The following is a 21,325-nucleotide window of genomic DNA, read 5'->3' as shown; positions in this document are numbered from 1 at the left end:
TAGCATTCAGACTTCTAGACCACACAACTAGCTGTCATGATTCAACTTTTCTAACTTCCCATTTAAGACTTGTTTTCCATCAATTCAGTAAAATTAAACCACAAATAAAGCTCGTGCAGATGGGTGATGCCCTGTCTTTAGATAACCTCTCAATTAGTGGAACTGAAGATTAGCCCCAATGGGACCAAGAACACTGGAAGAAAAATCCAAGAAATAAAAAAAAAAAAAGGTGCAGCAACAAGGAAAATCTGGTGAAAGGATCTAGATCTCCACTTATGGGCTGAGTCAGAACTAAGCAATCATAATTTGCTACTCTTATTACTTCCTTGTACCTACCACCAATTAAAATCCTTTAAAAACCCCACTCTGCTTCAGGCAGATTTGAGGTTTTCCCCGTCTCCTTGCTGGTGGACCTGCAATAAAACCTTTTCTTTTCTCAAAAGCCAGTACCATAGTATTAGCTTCTGTGTATTTGGACAGTGAGCCCTTACTCAGCGACAGTTAAGCAATGCATGACTGTACAGTTTTTCATGTACAAATATGTATAATTTTAATATTATCAGTTTCTTCCCCTGATAGAAATGGCCATGTTGGGTTAAGATCCTGCTTATCAAATTAAAAGTCATATCAGATTTTCTCAGTTTATTGAATTCAATGAAATAAATATGCACTGGGGAAATTAAAATACAAAATCACTAGATGACTCATGGCTAATTAAGTTATACACTAGGATTGTTTTTACCTTTTTATTATAACATTTCTTATCTGATATCAGGTAAGAATGGTGAGATAAAGGATTCACATATAGCTGTAGGATGTACCCCTCACCTAGTTTCCTCCAACACAACCATGTCTCCATTTCTTAATAGTACAATACCACAGGAATCAAAAGCAAAAGGTGTAACCAGGAAACTCGTATTAATTCACACTACCCATGGAATTCAAGTTCCGAGGGGTTTATACGTGCTTATTGCATGTGCTAGTTTGTGCATTTTGTCATGTGTGTATTCATGCCAAAATCATAGACAACACACAAGTGCTTCCATGACTACAGAGGCCACATATCCCACCCAACCCTAGCCCCAGGCATCCACCAATGTTTCACCACCTGCTTAATTTGTCATTTCACGAATGTTACATAAATGGAACCATACATTATGCAACCTTTTGGGATGGGCTTCTCTCACTCAGGATAAACTCCGGACAGACACCAAGTTGCTATGTATCAATAGTTCATTCCTTTTATTGCTGAGTAGAATTTCAAGGTATGGGTACTTTTAACCATCAACTTGATGAAGCACTTTTTTGGCTGTTTCCAATTTGGGGGGCTTACAAATAAAGCTGCTATGAAGATTTATGTAAAGTTTATATGTGAACACAAGTGCTCATATCTCTAAGTAGATGCCCAGGAGTGAAATAACCAAATTCTTTGATGACAGAATGTTTGATTGTAAGAAAGAGCCAAATAGTTTTCCAGAGTGGCTATACCATTTTACCTTCCTTCAAACAGTACATAAGGGATCCTGTTTCTCTGTATTTTTACAGCATTGTTGTTGTTACTGGTTTTTTTGTGTTTGGGTTTTTTTTTTTCCCATTCTGATGGGTATGTAGTTGTATATTGTTTTAAACTGAACCTGTAAACATGTGCATATAACTTCAAAAAAACAGTATTTAAAGAAATAAAATCATGTCAAGTACATGAGAGCAATGGATAAATAGGACACCAATGGATTCACTTAAAATTAGTAGAGGTCAGAATTCATGCCCACTGAATAGGCAAGAAGTCAGATGGCGGCCTGATACATTCAAAGTTTTATAAAGCAGGCTGACACATTCTCATGGTTTATCTCAAAATAATATGATTATAGCATTAAAATACTTGAAAATGTTGATGTATTTTTAAAAAGATTTATTAATTTATACATACAACAACTGGGATGTAGGCCAGAAGTGTGAGGGGTGAGAGCTGGTGAGCCAGAGTAACCAGCCAGAGCTCACCCCTCACACCCCTCACTACTCCACAGAGTAGTCACCAGACACAGAGTAGGGAGCAGAGTAGGTGGATCTACTGAAATACACTGTTGAGGGGAGCAGCAGGCGAGACAAGAGAGGTCTGCTGCACCATGTGGGTCAGCTCCCTGGATGGGCTTGAACTCATGCTGCAGAGGCAGGCAATAGCTTGATAGTGGTGAGCCTTTAACCCCTGCATTACCAGGGAGGCCCTCAAAATATTTTAAAAGTCTCAAAATAAACCCTAAAATCAAGAGCATAATGCAGCGTAATCCCCCAACTTAAACTACCATCAACTTCTGATTTTTCTTTATACCCACTTCCCCTTTTTTTTTTTTTACTCCTGTCCATTTTATTTTATTTTTTTTTAAATAATAAATTTTATTTTTATATTCCCCCATACAATTGCAAACGCCCCATTCTGACCCCAATCCCTCCCCTCCCGCCCACCACCCCCCAAAAAGTGTCTCTGGTTCATAGTTTTTTGTTGATTTTGATTTTCACTTTCTTATAGTTATTCATTTTCCTGGTCCCTTATTTAAGTTTTCTAGATTCCTGCTATGAGTGAGACCATCCGGTATTTTTCTTTTTCTTTTTGGCTTATTTCGCTGAGCATGATCCCTTCCAACGCCATCCATGTTGCTGCAAATTGCATGTGTTTATCTTTTTTGAATGCTGAGTAATATTCCATGGTGTATATGTACCACATCTTCTTGATCCAGTCATCTATCTTTGGGCATTTGGGCTGTTTCCAAAGCTTAGCTATTGTAAATAGTGCTGCTATAAACATAGGGGTGCAGGTGTTCTTTGGAATTGATGTTTCTGTGTCCTTTGGGTAAATACCTAGGAGTGGAATTGCTGGATCATATGGAAGCTCTATGTTTTTTTTAGGTCCAGAAATCTCCACACAGCTCTCCACAGTGAATACCCACTTCCCCTTTTTTTCTGGAGTACATGAAAGCCAATCCCAAACATCATGTCTTGCACCTGTAAATAATTACAGATTTTTGTATATCCAAAAAGTCATTTTCTTACACAATCGGACCTAAAATGAACAATAATTCCTTTACCAAAAAATGCTCAAGAGGGGGAGGGGGAAAATGTTCAAGAAAAACATTTCCCCATCCTCCCACCATGGTCCAAACCACATTGATTCCACTTCTCCTCCAGTCCTGCAGGAAGTGTGAAACTGGTCAGTGAGTTGCAAGCACAGGCACGAGCACACATAACCCACTTCTGTTTCTTCCCCCTTAGTTCTGTATCATGTCCAGTTCCATGAAGTCCCATCATCTTAGCCAGAGGAGTTGGATGATTTGATGATTCCTATGAGCTGGCTACTAGCTGGCCACTCATGGGCAACTGTGACCTATTTGCTAACTACAAATCACAGCAGAGAATTCCTTGACTACCTCCAGAGTATAGCTCATATCACGAGGCAGGCCCAGGGACACCTAGGCCACTGTTAACCAGATTACGTGACTATCTCCATGGTGGTCTCGGGATAAGTCTGCCTGTGATAACATCAAATATTCGCTGATGCAAATGGCTCTTGATGCATGGTATGATGTCCCCTTTCCTGCCCTTCATAAAACTTTGCCCCCCATTCCTATCCCACCCTTCAGACTTTATTCCTCATACCATTATCACATGATCAGCTTTTATTAGCCTGTATGCTTCAATAAATGACACTAGAACTTCTGTTCAAGTAGCAGAGTCTTGCCTTGCAAACCTGCTCCATGACTGCTGTGTCCCTCATCCCATTCCTGCCACAAAGGCAAAGTGGCAGCAAAGTTCCTGTCACAACAAATAACAACAAATACCTTTACAAATAACTTCTTTGGGCCTCCCTGGTGGTGCCAAGGGTTAAGATGCAGCACTATGAAGCTATTCGCAGCCACTGCAGCACAAATTTGATCCCCAGGCAGGAAGGTGACCCACGTGGCAAAGCAGACCTCTCCTGCCTCCCCACTGCTCCCTTCAGTAGTATATTTCAGTACATCTGCCTGTTCTGCTCCCCATACTGTCTCTGGTGAATCCTCTCACTCCACGCATCTCTGGCCTGCATCCCAGCTCTTATATGCACAAACAAATAAAATAAATCTTTAAAAAAATAACTTCTTTACAAACACCATTTATTCCTTATGAATAGTGATGCAAATATCCTCAACAAAATATTAGGCAACCAAATCAGGAGCATATTAAAAGGATTATATACTAAAACCAAATGGGATTAATTCCCAGAATGCTGTGATGACTCAACACATGAAAATCAATCCATACATTATAAATAGAGAATGACAGAGGGAATAATCACATGGTCATCTCAATCAATACAGAAAGAATATTTGGCAAATTTCAGTACTCAACAAACTAGGAATAGAAGGGAGCTTCCTCAATATGATAAGGACCATATATTAAAAGCCCACAGCAAATATTATAGACAATAGTGAAAGATTGAAAGCTTTTCCCCTAAAATCAGGAATCAGACAAAGATACTCATTTTTGCCATTTCTACTCAACATAATATTGAAGTCCTACCCAGAGCACACAGGCAAGAAGAAGAAAAAAGGGCATCCAAATTGGAAAGGAGGAAGTAAAATTATCTTTGTAGATGACAAGATCTGGTATGTAGAAAACCCTAAAAAAAATTGTTAGAACTGATTAACAAATTCAATAAAATCATAGAATACAAAATCAATGCACAAAAATCAGTTCTATTTCTATACACTAACAATGAAAAATACAAAAAGGAAATTTAAACATTTACATTTATAATAGCATAAAAATACTGAGGAATTAACTTAGTCAAGGAGGCAAAGACTAATAAATTGAAACTATAAAACATTGCTGAAATTAAAGAAGATATAACATGGAAAGACTTTATTTGTTCATGGATGGGAAGACAAATTAGCCAAAACTAATAAACCATTCTACAAATACAAAGCAATCTCTATCAAAATTCCAACAGCAATTTTGCAGAAATAGAAAATCCCATCCTCAAATTCATATGGAGTCTCAAGGGATCCCAAATAGCCAAAACTAATTGAAAATGAAGAACAAATTTGTAGAATTCACATGCCCTATTTGAAAACTTGCTTCAAAGCTACTGTAATCAAAACAGAAAGAGATATAGAACAATGGGATAATAGAGAGAGTCTAGGAAAAAAAAACTCATATAAATTGTTGATTGATTTTTGACATGGATTCCAAGACCATTCAATGCAGGAAAGGACATTCTTTTCAACAAACTGTGCTAGGAAAACTGAATAATACACATGCAAAAAAAATTAAGTTGGACACCTACCTTATCCTGTATGCAAAAAATTAGCTGAAAATGGTTTAACACCTAAAACTATAAGGCTCCTAGAAGAAAACATAGGGTGAAATCTTCATGACATTGGATTGGCAACAGTAACAACAAAATAGACAAACTGGAATTCAAAATTAATTTTGTGTGTCAAAGGACACTACCAGAAAGTACAGAAGACAAACTCAGATGGGAGGAAATATTTGCAAATCATGTCTAAAAAGGTATCAATATCTGGAATATATAAAGAACTCAGCAACAAAAATATAACAACTCAATTTAAAAATGGGAAAAGGACTTAAATAGGCATTTCTCTAAAGAAGATACATAAATGACCAATAAGCACATGAAAATATGTCCAACATCAGTAGTCATTAGGGAAATCAATCATGTAGTCGATAAAACCCATAATGATGTATCACTTTAGAGTCATTTGGATGGCTATTATTTTTTAAAAATGGAAAATAAGCTTTTGTGAGTTGAGAAATTGGAACACTCATACATATTGCTGGTGGGAATGTAAAATGGTATAGCCACTATGGAAAACAGTATAGCAATTTGTCAAGAAGTTAGATATAGAGTTACCATATGATTAAGCTAGGTAGGTACACAAAAGAACTTACAACAGGGACTCGCATACTTCTACTGTATTGCTTCCTCTTTCATTCTATAGGCCTTGATCCCTAGTAAACATCTGTATCTTAAGTTGCTTCCTACTTCTACAGAACTCAACAGGTAACACATCCCCAGTAGATTTAGTCAACTCCAGATTAAAACTGATGATGCAGATGTTTTGCTATGACAGAATTACACAATATGATGCCAACTGTTCCTCATCACCTACTGAAGCATGCATGCGCACACATATTTACACTCTATAATGTTCTGATTTCATTCCCTACCTCCACTAACTCCATGCCATGTTCACCCATGATTCTACCCTTTTGTCCTTCTGGTACACTCTCCTCCATCTTCTGTGCCCTGCAAATACCTGTGCATGCTGCAGAACCCAGCCGATTGCCATTCACTCCTGATGTCTTCTGAGTCCTCCAGAGCCAACCACTCACCAAGTTGGCAGTCAAGCCAGAACACCTGGGAGTATGGTGGCCTTATAGGAGTTAGCTTTGTTCCTTGGCCCACAACTGGATACCCACTGGCAGAGAGGAGTCAGGATAGTGGGTGGAAGGGTTTATGGGGCATACAGAGTTCTTGAGGGAATAATTGCCAGGTTGCCAAAGCCTCCCTTGAGACTCTAACCTTGTTGGCCAGAGCAGCTGTCCCTCCTGCAGGAAGAAAGCCTACAGAGCCTACAGACCCTCTGTTCCCAGCACCAAGAAGTGTCCCTACCTATAATTGCCCACTGTCTCCCAAGTTCAAAGATCTGTGGTCATCTTGCATGATTCTCACGGTCTTTCTCCTCACCTTCCTCAGGCCAGCCCATATGAAGGTAGGAGCTGGAGGGCAGGTTCAGCATTGCCCTCCTCAGGTTTGGACAAACCACTGTTTCTTGGAGCATCAGCCCCTACTCTGTTAATCTGCTTCAAGCAAGGCTGTCCCTCTACCTTCTTTTCCCGTGGAGATTTCCTGCTTAGGCTGAACTGTGTGCCCTGAACTAAGGATTTTCCAGAAGTTCAGACTCTCAGTGCTAGTCAGGGCAGTTCCAGGCAAACCAAGCTACTTAGGCATCCTACGCCTACTAAAAACCATTTTTTATTTCATCAGCAAAATTATGACACATACTCTTCATGCAAATTCAGCATTAAACTACTGAAAAGAATGAATGTTCCTTGCAAAAGTGGCTGATTCCAGGTATGGGACAGAGTACTGGATGATCCTGTAACAACTTGTTCTAGAAAGTAAGAAAGTACTTACAAATTATGATGTGTTGAAAAGAAACAGAGCCAGATTGGAGCAGCTCCCACTAGCCAAATCTGCTACCATGTGCTCACTGAAGTAAATAGAGTAAAAGAATCCATGGATCCATACTACTAATGAACAAAGCTATTAAGCGGAGAATGATGGAAATAGAAACAGATAACCATTCATTTTCCCTAGAGATATTAAAGACAGTGGGTGAAAATTTTGAGGCCGGACTATTGGTACAGTCTGTGCTGTCCTCGAGCATCCAAGGTTACCTCACCTAGCCAGGTGCGCACTGCACGCTCGGAGCTTTTGAGATCAGCAGGACAAACGGAGGGTCTACCCCAAAGGGGAGCCAACAGAAGCTGGGAGGTGGCAAAGCGATTGGCGCCCGAGGGCAGGGGCCCGGGAGTTTGTGGGGGAAGGGAGGGCGGGGCTGGCCCCGAGCTTTTTCTGCAGGCACGCCTCACTCGGGAGGACCCCAACAGTCAGTCAGTGCTTAGGGGGCTCCGCGGCGCTTACGTAGCTGGCGTATCCCCAGATACGAGTAACAGTGGTCTTTACTGTCTGTGACACAGTACAAGACGCTCCTGGAGGCTCGGTGCGCACGCGCCGTCCAAGCCCCGTCCCCGAGCGCCAGCCGTCAGAGTCCAGGTCCTGGAATGTGCACGCGGACCGCCGGCCGGCACAGACCCGGAAGATGTCCTTCAGGCTCCGCGGCGTCGGCAGCGCAGGCCAATGACGGCTGGGGACCGGCGGCTAGGGCACCATGGGCCCTGTAGTCGGCGTGCAGACAGGACTACAGCCCCCACAGTGCTCCGGGAAGCGGTGGCCGAAGCGAAGGCGACGGAAGGGGCCGCCAACCAAGGGCGCGGGCCAATCACGAGCGGGCGCCGGCGCTAGGCACCACGGGCGCTGTAGTCCCTAGGGCGGATTCCGGCCCACAAGCCTCCGCGCTAATCCTGCGGCGGCGCGGCCCGGGCGCCGTCGGGCGGGGCGGCGGCGGACTAGCCGGCCTGAGATCAGAGCCCGATCCCGGCCGCGGCAACCATGTCGGCGCCGTCAGAAGAAGAGGAGTATGCGCGGCTGGTGATGGAGGCGCAACCCGAGTGGCTGCGCGCGGAGGTGAAGCGACTGTCCCATGAGCTTGCCGAGACCACGCGCGAGAAGATCCAGGCGGCTGAGTACGGGCTGGCGGTGCTCGAGGAGAAGCACCAGCTCAAGCTGCAGTTCGAGGAGCTCGAGGTGGACTATGAGGCCATCCGCGGCGAGATGGAGCAGCTCAAGGAGGTGAGCAACGCGAACGGCCGTCGCCAACCCCCTGGAATCCCTCACCCGGGCCTAACGGACCCCCGGTGACCCCTTGCCTCAGCCTGCCCATGGCCGACCCGCTTCAGCCTAGAATCAGCCTGCGGGGCGGACGGGGAGGTTCTGTTAGGGCCCCGGGGTGGCGAGCGGCGCGTGCGAGTCTGGGCCTCTGTGGGCAGGGGTCGCGGCTGGGGCCTTGTGGCCAGACTGCTCCTGTGGGCAGGTCTCAGGAAAGAGACCTCTCTGCGGGGCTTGGTTCCCGAGGGTGGGGTGGAGGCGTGAGGAAAAGGCCTCCCGATGCAGGTGACCCGATGGAAAAGGCCAGCTCAGGTGGGTCTCCATCACCTTCAGTCAGATTGCTTCTCCTTCTGGGAGCAGCTGCCTTCAGGAAATCTCAGTTTCTTCTGAGACCCCTCAGGCGGGAAAGCACTGGCAGGGACTCATTGCCCCTCCCGAGAGTCTTGGTTCACTCACTGCAGTGATAGTTTCTGGATGCGGTGCTCCTCCCGCTCACTTCCTGTCCTGATTGCCTCCCTGGCTCCGCAGAAGGATGACAGGTCTGTGGGTGTTTGTCAGGGAGGGAGTCTCTTTTCTCTTATGTGATGTCCACTCCAGGCTGAGCAGATCAGCCCCCAAGCTGCCTAAGAGCTTGGTAGTGGAAGAACCGCACAACCCCATGAAGTAGTTCTCTTGGGTGATTCTACCCAGCTTCTCTCTATCCCTGTCTCCCCAATTCACTGTGGGGAGTGGGGAGGGAGAAGTTGATTTCTGGAGACAACATACAGGTCTGGACCCAGGCCCTGTCCTTTGCTGGTGATGTGACTTTGGGTAGGGGATCTTAGCTTCCCCCCCACTGCATAATGGAAGTGCAACATTACCCTCCAGAAAGGGTTAGTGTCAGTGTTGAGCATCTGAAAGGGCCTGGCATGGTGTGTAGTCTGCAGGGCTCCACCTTACTCATCCTTGTCCATTTTGGCTCTTGACCTTTGGTCTGGCTCTCCACTACTCACCATCTGGTACCTCTGTTCCCAGGCAGCCTTGGTCAGATGCCGGCATCATTTAGAGCCTCCATGCTTCACTAGGGAAACCAGTGGGGTCTCAGCCTTCTGATAGTGGGGCAGAGGGAATGAATAATCCAAGCAGGTGTTTAAATCTATGCCTGGCAGAACAGGTGCTTGGTTAGATGGCTGACAGGGTGTGCGTCATGAGGTGGAGCTATGAGATAGGTAAGATATAGTCTTTTTTGGAAGGCCACCCCATCTTGGTGTGTGGGGTAGGAGGATGCACTGGGATGAAGGGGGAGGATTGTGAAAATATGGAATAGGAGTAACTTTGACCCACCAGATCTCCCAAAGGGGGCTTAGCTTCTTTGTAGCTCAGGGGCAGTTGCCACCCTCCCTCTACCTCATAGTGTGTTTTGAGGCCCCTGGTAACACACACACAACCCCCTTCTGTGTCCACAGGCCCATCTTCTTCTCCATTGTAGTAACAAGTGAACATCGCTGATGGAACTAGTCCTTGTTTAGGGACTTTTCAGTTGTCAGCTCTTTGCCATCACAGATACAAACATTTGGGCACTGCAAGAATCTCGGCTCAGTTTTGTGGATGTGTCTGGAGAGTGGATCCCTGGGAACCAGGAGGCAGGCATTTTAGTTTCTACAGATGTTTTTAGGTGTCAGTATGCTTGATTTGATGTCCCTTCTGGCTCCCACATTCATTGGCCACTTGGCCTGGCAGACATCCTCACCATCCTGAACGTCATTTTCCCTGTTGTGGGTGGAGTGAGATGGTTCATCTGGATGTTCTGCAGAAGCCAGAGGAAGGTGCGTCAGTCTTGGTGGATGTTACCAGAAAGCTTGCCCTGGGTCACTCACTCATGCCAGCACAGGCTCTTGTCAACCTAATTAGTTTTGGCCAATGTCATACTTGAAAGTATTAGCTCTTGTTTAAAAGTCAAGATTTAAGGAGATGATGTTTGTTGGTCTTTTTTCTTCTGTAGAAAGGTGAACAATCTTTCAACTTCATTTCTTGAACTGAAGTGGGTTTAGTTACTAAAAAAATGTGCTACAGTGGGGGTGCCTTACCCATGCCCAGCATTGTAGATAACTCTGAGGGAGGGAAGGTGGCTGGCTGGCCCATGTGTGGTGGGTGGGTAGATATCGGCGCTGACCCTCCAGCTCCGTCTTCCTGAAGTCCCACTGTGTCCTTGCCCTCCTTGGCTCGGTGGGGAAGAGAATCATGTCAACTACGGTCAGCGACACGGTATTTCTAAATGACCTTGGACATCTTGCTCTCTTGTCAGCTGAGCTTGCAGGGGCAGGTGTGCTGTAGTGGCAGGTGCCTTGAGTGTGTCATCCTCTCAGGTGGCGGGGTCCTGGTGTTGTCTCAGCCCCACCCAGACACCAGGAACTTGGGTCTGGACACCCTGACTGCCTTTGTACCACCTCAGGGCCTTGTCTGTGTTGTGTCTACAGCCCGGGGAAGCAGCAGGTTCTGCTGAGTGTCATGGCTGGGCATGCTGCCTTCTCTACCCTCATTGTCCCGCCTCTCTGTGAGCTCTTGGAACTCCACCTCCCCTTCAAGGCTTGGCTGCTTCTCTCCAGACTCACTTGCATCCCAGTTTTCAACTGGCGTCAGGAAGGCTGGGGTAGGGCTGGTGGGAGCAGCTACTCAGTCTCCTTCATTCCCTTACACTGCCCCCCATCCCTCTTGTAGTCTTCTCCCCCAGCATTTGGGGAGATGGAGATAGGGATGGGTGTGAGTGCCTCATACCAAGAGGAAAAGGGTCTTCAAGTCCATGTCTCATCCACTCCCTGCTCTAAAGTCACAATCCTGAGCCCTTATCTAACTCCGCAGGTAAAGGCTCACTCCATAGTCTCCCAAGCCCACACCAGCCCTGGGGGCACATCCTCCTTAGATCTGTTGTAGCTGTGGAAGCCAGGGCACAGACACTGAATCTGCTCAGACTGTGAGTCCAGATGTCAGTCCTGAGAGAGCAGACACCTTCTGAGAGGAGGGTGATAGAGATGTAGAACTTCTGTGAGGCCAGCATCTTCAGTATCCATTCTGCTCCCAGCTGGACAAGTCCTACTTTTGGCAAAGCCTTTGGAGAATCCCCCACCCCTCTGAGACCACCTAGAACTTGACACAGATACTTGCTGGGGCTGGAAGCTCTGGGAGACCCAAGGACATTTTGGGGCTGGGAGTGTAATGGTCTAACTTTGTCTAGTGAACCCTGGAGGCACTGAAGCTGCCCAGTTCCCAGGGGTCTGATAAGAGGGACAGCTGCGGGCATACAGAGGCAGTGACCGCATGGCCCACAGTCCTTGCTTTCCTGCCTGCAAAGTGTGTGGGGTGGGTGCATAACAATCTTCATGAACTTTTCCACATTTAGGGAAAAAATCCCTGAGACCTCTGCATCCAGGTGCTATCTCATCCTTCAGGGCCTGGGGTGTAAGTCACTGTGCTCCTCAATGCTTGCCTGGTGACATCTGGGATGACCCGGGATGCAGGGCCTGGGACAGGGGCCTGACATGTGTGGAAGAGCTGCTTTCCCACAATCAGTGCTGGGAACCTGTGGGCTGGGCAGGAGAGGGGGCACTGTGGGCTGTCCCAGGCTCCACAGAAGGATGACATTCTGCCTGGGCCTTCTGGAACTCTGTGGCCTGGCCCAGGCCTATCGGACGATCAGGCCAGGATGGGTGGATATGGTGCAGGTCACTGCAGGCAGGCACCTCAAAGAGCATTGTGGCCCAGTTCCACAGAGCGCTATTGCTGGACTACCCCATCACTTCAGGGAGCGCCGCCCATTCCTCCGAGTAAGGAGACCAGATTTCCCTTGTCTGTGTAGAGCTGCTACCTACAGTCAGAGCCACTTCACACCCATGTCTGGATCAAGAACCACCGGACACCTTAGGGGTAAAGAAATATTTCATTTCTTCTTAGACAGCACGGGGAAGGTAGGCAGTGGGCAGGGCCCGGCCAGGACCCTACGCACGCTGCTGGACAAGGTCTTCCCAGGCCCCAGCTCCGGGCCCTGTAGCATCTGGTGTTTAGCATGTTCCCTCTTGACCCATCCACACAGAGAGCGCCCAGCCTAGCTGCCTAGCTGCCGGTGCCAGCTTTGCCCTCGGAAATGGATTGAGAGATGGAGCTTCCAGGCAGGACAGGTGGAGGGAGGAGGGTAGATTCCCTGAGTGTTGTCAAAATGTGGGATGTGTCCGAGGTGGTCGTAGGAGACACTGGCCGCTGGAAGAGGGTATGCCAGCTGGGCTGTCTGCCATCACCCTCACCTCGTACAGAGCCTGGGATTGCAGTGTTAACCCAGTGAAGTGAGGGAGACTCCCGTGGCAGGTGAGCAAGTCTGCATTCTTTCCTGCACCTGGTGATATCTGATTTGGTCATCTTGGCCACTGTAGCGAGGGAGAAATGGCGTGTGGTCAGCTTGATTTGTTTCTTGTGCGAAGCAGTTGTTTTAACTGAGATGCTTGTTTTGCAGATAGGAATTTGTTTCCAGGTGATTGACACCTGAAAGAAATGAACATAAAGAGAGTTTAGCATTTAATGATTTTGTTCTCATATAACACAAGATGAACACAGAACCTGCCCCGATGGTCCCCATGGCATCTTTCCCTCCTGAGGCACGGTGCCCACTGGCACCCCTCCGGCCCCTTTGTCAAGATGAAGTTCCCTGTGTGTTGCAGTATCTGTGCTTTCAACTCTTTTACATATACGTAAAACTGTGCTGCCTTTTCTTCATTTTCTCAAATAAACTGTTTTAAAACAGTTTTAGGATTACAGAAAATAGTGAGGATAGCACAGAGAGTTCCCGTGTGCCCAGCACCCATTTTCCCATTATTAGTGCAGTACATTGTTACAGTTGCTGAGCCAATATCAATGCATTGTTATTAATTAAACTCAGTGCCTTACTCACATCTCCTGAGCTTTTGCCACTCTTCTTTTTCTTCCCCAGCACCCTATCAGGGTCCCAGGCGACACTTAGTCACCACATATCCTTGGACTCTTGCTGTTGTGAGAGTTTCTCAGACATGCCTTTTTTTTTTTTTTTTTTTGTGATTTGGCAATTTTGAGGAATGTTGATCAGAATTTTTAGTCAAATGACCTTCAATGTATATTTGTTTGATGTTTTTCTCATAATTAGAGGGGAGTGGGAGCTTTGGGAGGCAGCCCACAGAGAAAACCTTATTGAGTGGTCTTGGTCCCTATTCCGTCAGCATCTCTCCAAAGAGGTACTCGCTCCCCCTTTTTTTGCCTATTTTTGGGGAGGAAGTCACTATGCAGCCCCTACCTAAGGACTGGGGGGTTATGCTCCCTCCTTGAGGGTACCTACATAAATTACTTGAAATTTTTCTGCACGGAAGACTTGTCTCTTCCGCACTTACTTTTCCATTCATTCACTCATTTATATTGGTGTGGCCCTATGATGTGTGCTTTATATTTGGGGTGATACTCCAATGTTGCTTCATTTTCTTGATCAGCTTGTTCCAGTGTTGGCTCTGGCAGCTCTCTTATTTGTCTCTGGTGCCCTCTGACATAACCATCATTATGATTTTCTCCTTCCTTCCTTCCAAAATTCCTTCCTTCCTTCCTACCTTCCTGCCTGTCTCCCTCCCTGCCTCCCTCCCTCCCTGCCTGCCTGCCTTCCTCTCTCCTCCCTTCCTCTCCCCTCACCCCCACCGCCTCCCCGTTTTGAGCACTTCTTTATTTGCTGCACTTCAGGATACTCCAGGCTTATCCTGAGGGTTTCCCGCTTCAGTCTTGGGATAAGCTGTTTCTCCAAGGAGCTCTGGTTAAGTTCAAGATCTGGGTGCTAGGTAGTCACTGCTGCTAGTGTGTCACTCCTTCTAGGCTCACTCAGCACAGATAACTGTGTGCCCACTCGCCCATGCATGCACACTTCCTTTATTTAACCACCTGTATGTATTTTAAGCTCAACATGAGTTTATACTGAGGTCTCCGGTTCTTCTCCATCACCTCACAGATTATTCCACCACCTCCCCTTGCTTCTCTGTAATCTCCTACCCAACAGGGACACACCTGACTCCTTACCTACCACAGTGACTGCTGGGCTGCAGCGTGCAAGTGCATAGTGTCAGGATTTGACCTATACCCTGGGGAAACACCCTTTTCAGCTAGAACACCATGCTTATGTGTCCTTCCTGTGTGTTTGGTCACTCTTTGCTCATTTCCAGAGTTACTTAGGTTAGCCCCTTACTTCTCCCCTCTCCTCCCTTCAGTGAGGCAGTTTCAGCCATTTGAGATACAGTTAGATTGTTTTGCCTCTTTCTGCATTCATTCTGGGATCCGCTAACCTACTAAATTATTTTTTCTTTGCATACATTAAGATTCACTCTCCGTACTGTAAGGTTCTCTAGTTTTTGACAAATGCATAGTGTCCTTTATCTACCTTTACCTTGTTATACAGAATTGTTCTACTGCCTTAAAAAAATCCCCTGATCTCTACCTATTCAAACTCCCTCCTCCCCAACATGAATCTCTGGGAACTACTGATCTTTCATTGTCTCTACAAGTTTTGTCTTTTTCCAGAATATCATGTTGTTGGAATTCTTTGCAGAGTGACTTCTTTCACTTAGCAACACACATTTAAGATTAATTTGTGTCTTTTTGTGGTTTGATTGCCCTTTTTTTTTTAAATCACAGAATATTATTTTATTGTATGATGTACCACAGCTTGTTTATCCATTCAAACTGGGCATCTTGGTTGCTCCCTGTTTTGGCTATGTTACTCAAGCTGCTCTAAGCATCCCTGTATACCTGTGGCCGTGTGGTTGTTTTCAACCTATTTGTGTCAATACCTGGGAGCACTGTTGCTGGATCATATGGTAAGTGTATGTTTAGTTTTGTAGAAAGCTGACAATCTGTCTTCCAGAGTGGCTGTACCATTTTGTGTGCACTAGCGGCGAGTTAGAGTTCCTGTTCTCCACATCCTCACCAGCACTGGATGTTGTCAGTGTTTGGGTTTTAGCTGTTCTAATAGGTTTGCAGTGCAAACTTGGGTTTAATCTTCATTTCCTTGATGATACATGATGCTAAGCTTCTTCTCACATATTTATTTGCTGTCGGCATATCTTTGATGACATCTGGAAGTCTTGTTTTAGGACCCAGGCTTGGAGAGGGAGTGGCCTAAGGTTCAGGGTAATGGGTCAAGTCCTGCACCACAGCTTTCCTTAGCTACAGTTTGTTGTTTTGTTTTGTTTTTTTTGTTTTAAGATTTATTTATTTATGCATACAAGAACTGGGGTACAGGCCAGAGGTCCGGGGGAGAGAGAATTCATCAGAGACAGAGTGGGGAACAGAACAGGCAGACTGAAATACACTGCTAAGGGGAGCAGTGGGCGACACAGGAGAGGTCTGTGCCATGTGTGTAGCTCCCTGACTGGCCAGGGATCAAACTCATGTTGCCGAGGCTGTGGATAGCTTCACAGTGCTGTGCTTAAACCCTGGTGCCACCAGAGAGGCCCCCTTATCTGCAGTTTGCACAGTGGCTTGAAGCAGTGTTGCTGCTTTGTGACTGGCCTATGAAATGGCTAGATAATCTCTACAAGAGGGCATCTAGGACTGTCAGGAGCAGTGGGCCCTTGTGCTTATGTGTATCGCAGGCAGTATGGCTTGGGGATCCCTCTGGTGAGCTCAGGTATGAGGTGGAGGCTGAGGCTGGACAGCTGACTGAAGGAGGGTCTTACCATTCCTGCCACAGCCTCAGGTTTCCCTGCTTCATGGGAAGAGCAGTGTCTTGGGTCCCTCAGGGTACCTGGGGCTGGCTTTGCCACGGGGACTGTCATAGAAGGCTGAGACAGTGGTATGGGGCCCCATGACCCCTCAGAAGAACCAACTCATCTCCTTTCTCACCTGGCAGCAGCTGCTCATGGGGCCATCTGTGCCTCTCGGCACATGCAGACATGCATATCATTAGAGCTCACCCACCTCTCCATAGGCTTCACTCTCATCCCTGAGACCATAGGACCAGGGGCCTTGTATGGACGTGGCCTGAGCTATTCTCCTGTCACTTGCTGGCTATGAGACTTGCTGGACATTCCTTCTCTACACAAGTCTGGCAATGTGAGACATACTGAGCATAGTAATGGTGTGAGCAGAAAACCCGCTGTTGCAGGCCACTTGAGGCTCCAGTTGGCATTTTCCTGGCCACTTTGCCCACCAAGCATCCCCCTCAGCCTGAGAGAGATGGAGCTGGACAGCTGCCCTACTGCAGGCCGTTGAATGAAGGTTTGTGTTGGGTAGCCAGCTGCTGTAGAGGATGAGGGCTTGTCTCCAGGCTCCAGGACTGCCTGTGTGTCCCTGGGCAGAGAAGCCAGAGTCTGTGGGGACTGCCACCAGCCGTAAAGCTCAGCTGGCCAGAAGCCTCTCTGCTAACAGTAGGACAATTAGGGCATAATCTGCTCTAAATGAAACACAATTCTAGTTAAATCCCTTCTACCCGGGAGTGGATTCCCAGTTTTCTAAAAGCAGCTTAGCATTTGGATGTGGCCCAGGGCAGCTGGGGCATAGGGTTGGTAATGGAACAGACATAGGCAGATGAGGTGGATGGGGGGAAGGGCGAAAACCACTGTAGCCCCGCTGCATTCCCTTTGGGGTGCAGGTCCTTGGATCTGATTTTTATCTCCTCAGCCTGCATGCAGGTGCTCCAAGGGGAAAGTAAGTCCAGAAGCCACATAGCGGTAAGGGAGATCCTGGGCCTTTGGAGAGCGTCCGGGACAGGACTGGGTCTTTGGATGATGGTTGGATGTGTGAGGGATATCTCCCAAGTGAGGTGTGTGTAGGCGTGCCTACCCGCCAGTGACCCCCAGGAAAAGGCCCCCACTTCACAGGCAGAGACCCCCATTCTTCAGTTTGCTCAGCTGTGGAATAGGGGGAAAAAAAGAGCAAGTATCTCCTTGGGTGTTAGCCAGGCCTTCCACACCTCCTCCATAAATACTTGGGGCTTACTTCTGAACAGCAAGGAGGGAGTGATATGGGGTCCTTCTTGGAGCTCCACCTGGTGGGATTGGACGGAAGAGCTGATGGAGGGTGCAGGGGTGAGGTCTCTTGTGAAGCCACATAGTTGACCTTGTGAGGGTTGGCAGCTCTTTGGGGATCTGGTCAGGGAATGGGTCTGTCACGGGTTTCTTCACTGACTAGGAGTCCAGGGTAAGTGTGTTCAGTGACTTTAGCAGTGCCAAGACGACATGGGGAGTTTTCAGAAACCCCAAAACCTGTGATATACCCAGACGAATCAAATCAGTCTCAGGATAGCATTTAGGTCTCAGGAGTGTTAATGCTTCCAGAAGAATCCCAACGGTAAGATGACTTTGAGACTTCCCCCCCCCCCCCCCGCCATCACACTTGGGCTTCTGAACCCTCCTTGTCCACGTTGGTGGAGTGTTGCTCTGTTTTCCCATGGTTACAGGATTTATCCATATCACTCCTTCCCAGGCCCTTGTCCCTGTGTTCCATGAGGGCTTCTCTGTGTTGGTGCTCCCTGGCCGACTCCTAGCTGTCCTTCTCTGGAGGTGTGTGTGATTGAGGCCAGATCCAGATAGAGGACTGAGCCTGAGAACTATTACTGCTCTGAATCACTGTGGGAGGTGGGGAGTCCCCTCAGCAGACCCCCGTCCATACATTAGACCTGCTCTCCCTGTACACCCTTCTTTCATGAGGGCCTGTCAGTGCCCTGCACTGTCACCATGTCTGGTCCTCAGAACTTAATTAGCACCTGTCACTTGCCAAGTGTGGACTTGCCTACTGTAACTCTGCAAACGCAGGAGGAGCAACTCTGTACCAAGCACTGGTGCCCCAGGCCCAACAGTACTTGAGTTCCCACAGGCCAGGCCCTGTGTGAGGAGCCATTTTGCTTACCCCCTGTTGCTCTGGCCTGACTTGTGTATCTGGGGGGTTCAGGCCGCTTCTCCTACGCCTCCCCTGCCATCCCAGCTGAACTCTGAGTTGGAAACTATGGCATGCTAGTGCTAGATGATGTGGAATGAGGAATTTCTACACAGAAGGGAGGAGGACCCTTGATAATGCCTGGCACTCTTCCTGCCAGTCTCTGCTATCCCCATGGGCCCTGAGAGGTTCCCTTGACCTCTGGTAACACCCTTGCCCTAAAGGTATCCTGATGGGGACTGCAGAGATGACACAGGGCTCTGTCCAACCCTCCAGAAAATTCTATCTTGTGTGGGAGTGCAGGCACCTCTCCCTGAAGGTTCCCAGAAAGCTGCTCCTGTGGGCCCCTCTGTGCATTGTCCAAGGGAATGCAGGGAGTACTGGGGAGAGTACGGGTGATGGGGTGGTGGGTGGAGTGGGGCTGGGGGTAGGCACAAATAAGTAGGGTGTGGGGCCATAGGCTGTGGCTCCTGGGTTAGGAGTTTGCTTGACTTAGACCAGCAGCCTGATTGAAGTCATTACAAGGTTGAACAAGTATACTAAGTTGCTTCTGCGTTTTTCCTTGTTTTGGGTTCTGTGTTACTTCTCTTTTGTGACTTATGCCTTGATACTTTGTTCAGTTTATGTGTTTCTTTTTTGTCATTAATGTGTATTTTTAGTGCAATCCCTCCCCCAGCACAGTACTGCCTTGGCAATGATCCCCAAATTTTGATATGGATGTTTCTATTTTTTGTTTATTAGGTTTCCTGTTGTTTTGCCTGTCTAATACAGACATTATTTAAGAGATCAATTTTCATATATTTAGGTATGTGCTAATATACTTTTGATAGCTTTTATTTTTTAGAACCATTTTGGGTGTACAGAAAACCTGTGAAGTCTTTTTATTTTGGTCCATCATGGTACACAACATGCTTATGGGATCCTTCCTTTTCAGTACTGTGATGTCACTCCATCCTGTTGTCAGCTGCTTCCTTAGGAAGAAGCTCTGTCTTTTAAGATATGCCCTGAATCTTGTTGTTGCTCCTTTTTGTTTGTGATTTATTTACCTGTTGCTAAATTCCCCATCTCTAGTTCTTTGCCTGGTTGTAACACATTCTCATGTGCCAGCCATTAAGTATTTTGTGTGAGGCTGTTTATGCCAGTTGATAGGCATAAATGGACATTGGTATCTAATGCTGTAAGTGTCTCATTATGACATTGTTGAGCTTATATCTGTTTCTGCTTTGTAGATCTGAGACACATCTTGCATTTGATGAACCCTGTGGAAATGGGTTTGTGTGTGGCTGAAGGGCTGGTACAAAGCTATATGGGCACCACATTGTAGGCCCTATATATCTTCTCTTCAGTCCTCCGAAGATGCCAGAGACACTTTGACTTAAACCAGTGGTGAAAACCCTGTGGCTTTCATATACCAATTTTTTTTTTTTTTTTTGAGGGAATCCATCAATCAGAATACAGACTGCAGTCAGCAGCTTTAGACTTGAGCTGCTGTTTCCTCTTTCCTGACCAGCTCTCTCCCTATACAACTCCCAAGGCTGCTTGGCTCTCCTGTGGGATAGATGCAGACAATTGCAGGTTAGCAAGCGCTGTGCTCTAAATGGAGCTGGGCTGGAGGAGCAGTGGGCACAGGTGTGCCAGCGCATGGTAGTAGAGGGGGTAGGAGAGGGTGTGGAGGCTATAAGGAATCCTTCCTCCCTGAGCACCAGCTGCCCAGTGTCCTGGCTTTCCCCCAAAGGGTTCCCTACATACACTTGTCCCAGGGCAAGTGGCTGAACAGGAAAAGAGGTGATGCCACTTCAGGTGCCCCTCTCTCTGGTTGGGGGATAGACACAGTGCTGACCATCACCAATCAATAATCAAGGAAAGTGGTGCACTCAAGGCAGAAGGGATTGTGTCCATCCTACACTTCCCCAGGATGCCAGGCTTTGGGGTCCCAGCTGTCTGTTTGGACTGCAGGCTCTAGAATTGAGTCTTGGGGACCTAACAGTGTCTGAAGACTGAGGGGTGCTGAGAGTCCCCTGAAAAGGTCCTTGTCAAGCTAGCAAAAGGAGTGCTAAGTGGGGGTATATAATAACTCCCTCCCTGGTCCTAGGGACAGATGAAGGTCAGACCTTTTCTGACTCAGCCCAGGACCCTGGCAAGTAGCCCAACAGAAGGACCAGAATGGCAGCTGACAGACTCAGAATTCCTGGGATGCCCAGCCACCTCCGTTCCAGAGGGAACCACCCTAGTGCAGGCTGATGGCTCTTGAGGGAGTAGTGGGACCTGTGGGGTGGGTGGGGCTGGATCAGCTCAGGAATTCCAGCAGTAAAAGAGTTGAGAATCTCAAATCTCAGCTTCTTTGTGGAAATTGTTTCCTGGACTGGCACTTTACTTCATCGGAATGCTGAGGCCAGCTCTCTTGGCTTGGCAAGTGTTCTGCCTACTGCTCTAGAGGCCAGACTGGTCTGGGAAGGAGGATCCCCAGAGCAGCCCTATCTACAGAGCTAGCTCCCACTGCTGTTTCTACCCTGAGGGTGCAGGATCTTCTCCAGGGAGCCAGGTCCTCATGGGTGTCAGGTCTAAGCTCTGAGTGGGTTTGTCAAAGGCGGTAGGTCAGTGCACATTGGATAGAGGCCCACTCTTTTTAAATTTTTTTAAAAGATTTATTTATGCATACAAGAAGTGGGGTACAGGCCAGAGGTGTGGGGGGTGAGAGGATTCACCAGACACAGAGTGGGGAACAGAACAGGAAGACTGACTAAAATACACTGCTGAGGTGAGCAGAGGGCAAGACAGGAGAGGTCTGCTGCCTGGCCAGCCGGGGATCGAGCTCATGCTGTAGAGACTGCGGATAGCTTCATAGTGCTATGCTTAACCCCTTGCGCCATATTACACTCTTGACGGGGGTCCAGACTCTCACCCAAGATCTCCTCATTA

The 21,325-nt window shown here is 47.3% G+C and overlaps 2 protein-coding genes across 10 annotated transcripts in view; one reads left to right on the top strand and one right to left on the bottom strand.

Moving 5' to 3' along the window:
* Positions 1 to 7,842, bottom strand: part of FGD3 (FYVE, RhoGEF and PH domain containing 3) — an 80,852-nt gene extending 73,010 nt beyond the window's left edge. For 4 of the 8 annotated variants that reach the window (XM_054688713.1, XM_054688714.1, XM_037493914.2 and 1 more), the window contains exon 1: positions 7,458 to 7,589. The gene's annotated coding sequence lies outside the window, so the exon portion shown is untranslated. The other 4 variants (XM_054688710.1, XM_054688709.1, XM_054688711.1 and 1 more) reach the window with 4 other exon arrangements.
* Positions 7,843 to 8,160: 318 nt separating this feature from the next.
* BICD2 (BICD cargo adaptor 2) overlaps positions 8,161 to 21,325 on the top strand; it is a 36,813-nt gene continuing 23,648 nt past the window's right edge. For both annotated transcript variants that reach the window (XM_037491646.2, XM_037491645.2), the window contains exon 1: positions 8,161 to 8,467. In XM_037491646.2, coding sequence (XP_037347543.1) covers positions 8,228 to 8,467 — 240 coding nt within the window. In that variant the 5' untranslated portion in view covers positions 8,161 to 8,227. The remainder of the gene's footprint in view (positions 8,468 to 21,325) is intronic.

This window comes from Talpa occidentalis, unplaced genomic scaffold, assembly GCF_014898055.3.
Source record: "Talpa occidentalis isolate TD23 unplaced genomic scaffold, MPIMG_talOcc4v2.1 talOcc4.7, whole genome shotgun sequence".
Lineage (NCBI taxonomy): Eukaryota > Metazoa > Chordata > Mammalia > Eulipotyphla > Talpidae > Talpa > Talpa occidentalis.
This window is presented reverse-complemented; position numbering and strand designations above follow the sequence as displayed.